At 52.3% G+C, this 8602-nt stretch overlaps 1 protein-coding gene across 1 annotated transcript in view; it reads right to left on the bottom strand.

Moving 5' to 3' along the window:
• Nucleotides 1-7784, bottom strand: part of EIF3G (eukaryotic translation initiation factor 3 subunit G) — a 14210-nt gene extending 6426 nt beyond the window's left edge. The window contains exons 1-7 of the mRNA XM_015421802.1: nt 7663-7784; nt 5400-5446; nt 4239-4406; nt 4041-4129; nt 3239-3298; nt 1605-1709; nt 1003-1013 (exon numbers count right to left, since the gene is read on the bottom strand). Coding sequence (XP_015277288.1) covers nt 1003-1013; nt 1605-1709; nt 3239-3298; nt 4041-4129; nt 4239-4406; nt 5400-5446; nt 7663-7682 — 500 coding nt within the window. The 5' untranslated portion in view covers nt 7683-7784. The remainder of the gene's footprint in view (nt 1-1002; nt 1014-1604; nt 1710-3238; nt 3299-4040; nt 4130-4238; nt 4407-5399; nt 5447-7662) is intronic.
• Nucleotides 7785-8602: the final 818 nt, after the last annotated feature.

The following is an 8602-nucleotide window of genomic DNA, read 5'->3' as shown; positions in this document are numbered from 1 at the left end:
GCCGCCTCGCTTCCGGCCCTCATTCAGCCAGGAGGAGGCAGGAGAAGAGGGAGGGTAAGTTGCTTCCTCCCTGCCTCTCCCCACCCCTGCCTGCCTGGGGCCAGGGAGGGCCTTGGCGGGGCTTCCTCGCACTCCCGCCGGCCTTGCAGGTCCACCGCCGGGCCTTATGATGTCAGGGGGTGTGACACATGCTAATGAGTTATGCTAATGAGTCCCCCTAGCTCTTTTTCTACGAAACGACCCCTGGATGAGCGGGTGAGTGGCCGAAAGCCCGTTTCCCCAACCGCCCGAGGGCCACACGGCCGGACTCCAACTACAGTAGTCGCATCTGAGTTATCATCTTTGTTAATAGGATCTAGTTGGGAGCCTGTTTACGGGGATCGTTATACACCAGACTGTGAACCAGTGTTCCCTCGAAGCCGAGTTAGCGTGAGCTAGCTCACAGTTTTTTAGCCTCCGGCTCACACATTTTTGGTCTCGGCTCAGGAAGGAGGGCTCCAGAGCAAACTGATTTATGCAGGAGCCAAATCGCTTGCTCACCACTTTAATGCCAGGAGCTCACAAAGTAGGATTTTTGCTCACAAGACTCCACAGCTTAGAAGAAGAAGAGATTGGATTTATACCCCACCCTTCACTACCCGAAAGTCGTAGAGCGGCTTACAATCTCCTTTCCCTTCCCCTCCCCACAACAGACACCCTGTGAGGGAGGTGGGGCTGAGAGAGCTCTTGACAGAAACTGCTCCTTTTCAAGAACAGCTCTTATCAGAACTATGGCATGCCCAAGGTCATCCAGCCAGGTGCAAGTGGAGGAGTGGGGAATCAAACCCGGCTCTCCCAGATTAGAGTCCGCGCACTTAACCACTACACCAAACTGGCTTAGAGGGAGCATTGCTGTGAACCCTTTTTGGGTCCATGATAATCATGTGAAATTGTCCTTTTTGTGATACAGTACATTGACTGATACACCAGACACGATTGAAAAAGATCTCAAAACAAGGTCACATCCGGAATCCCTGTCACACAACAGATGTGTATTATTGATTCCACGGCTGCATATACAGAGTCTGGAGCCGCGTTATTTATGAAGACGTTCACAACGTCCCTGCAATTGTTTATACATTGATTTGTACCACATGGCTCCTTTTGTGGGTAGTTCAAAGTTATGAGCCGGGTATCATTTACGAATTTTTTTTTGCTGCATGTTTACGTTGTAGCATTTATCGTCTTTTAGACATCTGATAGTATAGTATTGTTAATAAAGTTTCTATTTTAGGGCAGTTTAGGGCTACATAGCGTTTATGCTCCCTGCTACTGCTGGCTAGGTCTTGCAATGCGCCTCTTTGCGCGCGAGGGGAAGAAGGGGAGCCGGAGTGCTTGATCTCTGCCTCACAGTGCAAAAATACGACGACTACACTGACCACTAATTTGCTCGTGAGCTCAACTCAAGGCGCTGGTTTGGGTATTTTTGCATTTGTGTGTGCGCGTGTGCGTGTGTGTCCATGCGTGGAAGTCACGGCGACCTCCGGCGATTCCTCCTGGGGCGGGCCCGTAGCCGGGAATCAATCAGGACTGCCACAGTCTCTCCCCTTCACTCTGGCACTCACCTCCTTGCTGGTAATGAAAGTCATGAAGACGTCGTCGCTCACGGTGGTCGTGGCCACGTTAGGGCCCGGAGCATCGAATTCTGATTTGCCAAACTTCTTCCAGTTCTGTGGAACAGAAGAACAAGAGTGGAGCCTCCAGCTTTCCTCGTGATCAGAAAGCCTAGAAGGACCTCAATGTGCCGAACAAGTGCCTTAGAGGCCCAACAGGGAAAAGCGCAAAGGAGATTCTCCTCTGAAAAGAGCAGCGATGAAAACAAGCCGCCAAGACGATGCGACAGTCTACAGGGATTCTTGGTGCTCCCGTCTCCAACCGCGTGGAAAAGAAACGGGAAGGCTTCACGTTCATGAAAGCATGCGTATGCCGAACGAGTGCCTTAGAGGCCCAACAGGGAAAAGTGCAAAGGAGATTCCCCTTTGAAAAGAGCAGGGATGAAAACAAGCCGCCAAGACGATGCAACAGTCTACAGGGAGTCTCCAACCGCGCGGAAAGTAACAGGAAGGCTTCACGTTCATGAAAGCATGCGAGACCTTCCTATCAAAAACCATGACCGCAAACTGGTATGGAGAGGGACTGCGGCTCAGCGGAAGGGCCACTCCACTTAGCATGGCGGAAGGTCCTGGGTTGGACAAACACTTGGTCAGGGATGCTCGAGGCTGATCCTGCATTGAACAGGGGGTTGGACTAGACGGCCTGGATGGCCCCTTCCAACTCTGGGAGTCTATGATTCCGCACTTCCCGGCATCTCCGCTTGAAAAGATATGGCAGGAGGTGATGTGAAGGACCTCTTTCTAAGACCCTGGAGAACTGCTGCCAATCTGGGCAGACGAGACTGAGCATTAGAGACTGATTCAGTATAAGGCAGAATCACATGCTTGCGATTAAAGGGGAGGGGCCGTGGCTTAGTGGAAGAGCCTCTGCCTTGCATGCAGAAGGTCCCAGGTTTGATCCTTGGTATCTCCAGTTGAAAGGACCAGGCAGGAGGTGATGGGAAAGACCCCTGCCTGAGACCCTGGCTCAGAGGTACAGCCTCTGCCTGGCATGCAGAAGGTCCCTGGTTCAGTCTCTAGTATCTCCAGTTAAAAGGACCAGGCAGTGGGTGATGGGAAAGACCTTGACCTGAGACCCTGGCTCAGAGGTACAGCCTCTGCCTGGCATGCAGAAGGTCCCTGGTTCAGTCTCTAGCTTCTCCAGTTAAAAGGACCAGGCAGTGGGTGATGGGAAAGACTTTGACCTGAGACCCTGGCTCAGAGGTAGAGCCTCTGCCTTGCATGCAGAAGGTCCCAGGTTTGATCTTTGGTATCTCCAGTTAAAAGGACCAGGCAGTGGGTGATGGGAAAGACCTTGACCTGAGACCCTGGCTCAGAGGTAGAGCCTCTGCCTTGCATGCAGAAGGTCCCAGGTCCCATGGGAAAGACCCCTGCCTGAGACCCTGAAAAGCAGCTGCCAGAAAGCATACTGACCATGATGGACCCAGGGTCTGATTTAGTACAAGGCAGCTTTGTGTGTGTCTGTCTGTATTTTGTGTTGCTCTAAGCTTTCCACTGTACTGTAAGTTTAAGTGGGGTGGGAATTACTTAAACAAGATCTTTGCATGCTGGGGGAGGGGAGGGGCCAGCCTCATCTCCTTACTCACCTTTCGCCTTGCCACGGCCTTGGACGCCTTCCGGGTCTCAATCCGAAACGTGCGAATGATCTGCCGAACACAACAGCAAGCTGGTCACACTGTGTTTTGGAGAGGGGCTGTGGCTCAGTGGCAGAGCCTCTGGCTTGGCACACAGAAGGTCCTAGGTTTGATCCCCGGCATCTCCAGCTAAAAGGACCAGGCAGGTGACAGGAAAGACCTCCGCCTGAGACCTTGGAGAGCAGCTGCCCGTCCGGGTAAGCGACAGTGACCTTGATGAACTGAAGGTCTGGTTTAGTATAAGGTGGCTTCAAATGGGTTCATAAGATTGGGGAAAGGCCGTGACTCAGGGATATACCATGTGCGTGACCTGGACGAGGTCCCACCTTCAATCCCCGGCATCTCTCCTTAAAAAGGCCAGGCAGCAGACGATGGGAAAGACCTCTGCCCGAGACCCTGAAGAGCAGCTGCCAATCTGAGTAGACAAGACTGACCTCAAGGGACCGAGGGTCTAGCTATAAAGCCGCTTCACGGGCGAGAATTGAGTGGGAAACAAAACGCTCCCGGAAATGCTCGCCATTGTTCCTCGCTCAAGGTCAGCATTCAGGGTCTCCTCCCAAGAGGCTGTGGCCCGGCCGTGCTTACAAGGTCCACCCCCAAAACCTTTCTCGTTTGCCGAGACTGCCTCGCTCTGCCGGAAGACCGTCTCCCCTGTCGGAACCGGGGGGAGGCTGGCGGGAAAGCCTATCGGGAGCGGGGGCTTCAAATCGGGACAGAAATGAGCCACGTGGGTGCAGAGAGACGGTTCACTCACCTTCACCTTGTTACCGTCCTCCTCTTCCCTGTATTCAGTCACCGTTTTGATATTGCCGTTAACAAGCTCCTTGGGGGACGGGAGGGGCTCTGTGAGCAAAATGGGAGGAAACGGGGGATGAGGACGGCCTCCGCCACCCCCAGCGTTTGGCCCCTTCCCAAGATAGAAACCCGGGGGGGGGGGGGGGGCAGTTCTTACCTCCTTTCACCAGGTCTGGGTCAGCGGTCCGGCCTCCGCTAACCACCCCTCCGCTAGGCGCCCCTCCACTAGGCGCCCCTCCGCTAGGCGCCCCTCCGCTAGGCGCCCCTCCGCTAAGCACCCCACTCAGGGGAATGTCCTTCAGCAGTTCACTGGTGATGCACTTGTCTGTGTGGGGAAACAAAGGGGCATCAGCTGTGGGACTCTAATGAAGGAGACCACGGTTTAGACAATGCTTCTGCTTTCCTTTAATAAATCAGGGGAGAGGGGCAAACAGTATTCTTATTTCCAGGGCGAGGTCACCGCACCTCAAAACAGATATTGTAGCATTGGGAAAGGTGCAGAAAAGAGCAACTAAAATGATTCAGGGGATGGCACACTTTCCCTATGAAGACAGGTTAGAGAGGTTAGGGCTCTTTAGCTCGGAGAGCCAGTCTGGTGTCGTGGTGACGTGCGCGGACTCTAATCTGGGAGAGCTGGGTTTGATTCCGCACTCCTCCACGTGCAGCTGCTGGATGACCTTGGGCAAGCCATAGTTCTCTGAGCTGTTTTCTCAAGAGCAGTCGTCGATAGAGCTCTCTCAGCCCCACCCACCTCACAGGGTGTCTGTTGCGGGGAGGGGAAGGGAGAGGAGTTTGGAAGTCGCTCTGGGACTTTGAGTGAAGGGCGGGGGTATAAATCCAATCTCTTCTTCTTCTTCAAATGAGGGGTGACAGGTTTACAAAATTATGCACGGGAGAGAGAAGGGAGAGAAAGAAGTCCTTTCCTCCCTTTCTCACAATGCAAGAACGGGTGGGCACTCGATGCACCCAGAAGATTCCCAGGCCCTGGAGGCTGGCACCCCTGGTCCGTTCCCATGCACTGTGGTAGAAAGCTGAAGAAGCAAACAGGGAGGACGAAGTGAAGCAAAAAAAAAAAAAAGGTTTGGAACCCATGCCCCTGGATGGAGACACATGGTCCTCCAAAGAAAATGTATTTCAGCGGGGCCCTCGTCATAATTTTCCTGACTGTGCACAGATAATCAGGCCAATGAAGGACATGATCATCTCTCTGAAGAGTTTCTGCAGGGAAGGAGGGTGGGGGCTAGGAGCGCTGCGGTTACTCTGTCGCTTTCCGCACGCACACACACACACACGTCCACCAGCAAATGCAGTTTCTCACCATCATCTCCTTCTTCTTCCACTTGGTCCGCCCAGCTGGGCTTGGAGCTGAAAGAGAGGCAGGTGATTAAGGGTCTGCTCTCAGGCACCTCCCTTCTGAACCCCCCCAAATCCCGGAAGAGGCTCCTCCCGACCCCTTTCTAGCCATTCACCACCTCTTTTCTTCTACAGGGGTGGCCAAACTGTGGCTCAGGAGCCACACGCGGCTCTTTCACACATATTGTGCTGCTGACTATCTCTGGTGACTACGAAAATATGTGTGTGATTTAATTGATATATGTTGTCTGTCCTTACCCCCAGCATTGTTAGTCCCATGTGAAATTCATGAGTAACTGTACATCGCTCAGAGCCGGCAGCTCTGCATGGATTGAGCGATTAATAAATGGAAATATTAATATTATTATTATTATTGTGTGGCTCCCGGCAGGGCAGCTGGGGAAGTGGAGGCATACTTTTTCTCCCTCCCATCTGCTTTTTTTGTTTTCTCTCTCTCTCTCTCTCGCCCTTCCCCCCTCTCCCCATTTATTTGCTTTCCTTGTTTCTCTCTTTCCACCTCTTTCATTCTTTCCACCTCTCTTTCTCTCTCTCAGACACGTAAGTCTCATCAGCGAACAAATAAATATCATTGGACAAATAACTATCGTTATAAATACCTGTTTTTACGCCTTTTGTTTTTATTTTTGGCAGTCTCATTTAATGTTAATAAAAAGCAAATGTGCACATTTTAAAGATTAAAAACGTGTGTGTAATCTTTGTTCCTGTCTTGCGGCTCTCAAACCTCTGACGTTGATTCTATGTGGCTCTTACGTTGAGCAAGTTCGGCCACCCCTGTTCTACACTGAGTCCACATAACGGGAGGGGGAACCCATATAGTCAACACACACACACACACAAAAAAAACACCGGCCTGAAAGGAAGGCTGGCCGCCTTGACTCAGGGGCTCTCTGCATACAGGGAACTGCTTTTGCTTGGAGGAACTTTCAGGCACGTGAGCTGCCAGCTGCCAGACGGAGGGCCAACCATCACCAGACTACCTCGGGAAGGACTAGGCCATCCTGTTCCTCCACTTCACTTGCACTCTCTCCCTTCCAGCTCAACAAGGCCTCACTTCGCCTCGCCCCCTCCGCCCAGTGACATGGGGTGGAAAGTTTTCCAACACAGAACATTTCCTAATGCTATATTTTTTTTCCATGGAAAGATATCCACCCCATGTGTATAACTACAGTCTGTTCGCCTACAGCTGTCAGGGCTCTTATGCTGCAAGTAATGATGCTAGAGGGATTAATTAAAAAAAACCCATATTTATGTATTTGTATCTATATATGTATGTAAGCTCTGTTTCGTGTTTCGATGCAGAGTGTTTGGGGGAGCTAAATATGATTTTATTGTGCCTGGGGGCTGTGGGCTGTGCACAGCTTGCTGTGGGCCCTATCTTTGTGTCATTTTGTATCATTTAATGTTACTCTTTGCTTCCGTTTTCAAGACTTCTGGTTGGTTTTACAACCCAAATCCTATTGCGCTGTTTATTGAATGTCCCACCGTGTTGATTGCACTGACCCACTCCGTGTAATCTGCCCCAGTTCCAGTGAGAAAGGTACCATATAAACCATACAAACACGTAAACTTGTTTTTTTCCCTCCTTTCCAAACAAATAAATTTGATAGCCACCTTGGTGGCTCTTGTAAGGACAAAAAAAGAAGAAGGCAAAACAGGAATTCTGTAAAGCAATAAACAAAAATCAAAGACATGCTCATACAGCAGAGTTGCCAACTTTGGTGTGGGAAATTCCTGGATATTTGGGGGTGGAGTTTGGGGACGGGAGAGGCCTCATTACGGTACCAGTGCCATAGAGCCCACCCTCCAGATCAGCCATTTTCTCCAGGGGAACTGATCTTTGGCATCTGGGAATTCCAGATCTTTGGCAGCTGGGAATTCCAGATCTCCAGCTCCCACTTGGAGATTGGCAACGCTACCCAAGCCCAGGCTTGCAGACTACCCATTTGCCTTCTTTTGATAAATATTACTTAAATTCGGCTATCCTTACTTAAATATTTACATTATTTATTTAAATTTGGGACATTTCCCAGTTTAGGCTCCCCCCCCCCTTCCAGTGCGGCTCCTCCAAACCCCCACCCACGTTCCCCGCGTCTTATCGCTGCCCAGGTGGGGCCCGGCAGAGACACGTGTCCTCCACCAACCCGCACGCGCGCCCCCATTCCCACGAGCTCCGTCCGTCCCTCCGGCCGCCCCGTCCCTCTCCTCACTCGTAGTCCCCGGTCGGCATCGTCGCCCGTCACAGCACCGGCCCGAGCAGGAAAGGGCAGGCCTCGAACGCGGCCTCGGCTCCGACCACTAAGCAGGCCAAGCGACTTCCGTAGCCGCGGGGAATCCTGGGAAAGCGCAGTCTTTTCCCTTCCCTCCCGGACGGCGTCGCTGACGGACCAAATTTAGCCAGCGTACGGCTTCGCGATGGGGGCGGGGCCTGCGCGGACTGAAGGAGGAGAGGGCGGTCGCGGAGGAAAGCTAAAGCGACGCGCTGCCTCGACTTCGGGTTCAAAGCGGCATCCGCCCTCGAGTGCGGGGAGGGGCGCGGAGGCAGGGTGGCCGGCTCCAGGCGGGGAAATCCCTGGAGATTTGGGGGTGGAGCCTGGGGAGGAGCTGTGGTTCAGCGGGCCAGTTCGGTGAAGTGGTTAAGAGCACAGACTCTAGTCAAGGAGAACCGGGTTCGATTCCCCGCACCTCCACATGCAGCTGCTGGTGTGACCCTGGGTCAGTCACAAGTTCTCTCAGAGCTGGTCTCAAATGAGCAGTCCTTGAAAGAGCTCTCTCAGCCACACCTACCTCACAGTGTGTCTGTTGTGAGGAGGGGAAGGGAAAGGAGATTGTGAGCCGCTCTGAGACTCCGAGTGAAGAGCAGGGTATAAATCATAAGAACATAAGAGACGCCAAAGTTGGATCAGGCCAAAGGCCCATCCAGTCCAACACTCTGGACTGAGAGTTCCTATCTATACCTTGTGGCTAATAGCCACTGATGGACCTCTGCTCCATATGCTTATCTAATTCCCTTTTGAAGCTGTCCATGCTTGTAGCCACCACCACTTCCTGTGGCAGTGAATTCCATGTGTTCATCACTCTTTGGGTGAAGAAGGACTTCCTTTTATCCGTTCTAACCCGACCGGCTCAGCAATCCAATCTCTTCTTCTT

Source organism: Gekko japonicus, unplaced genomic scaffold, assembly GCF_001447785.1.
Source record: "Gekko japonicus isolate JY-2015 unplaced genomic scaffold, Gekko_japonicus_V1.1 scaffold5212, whole genome shotgun sequence".
NCBI classification, from domain to species: domain Eukaryota; kingdom Metazoa; phylum Chordata; class Lepidosauria; order Squamata; family Gekkonidae; genus Gekko; species Gekko japonicus.
Note: the sequence above shows the minus strand (reverse complement) of the source record. Positions and strands in the feature narration are given on the sequence as shown.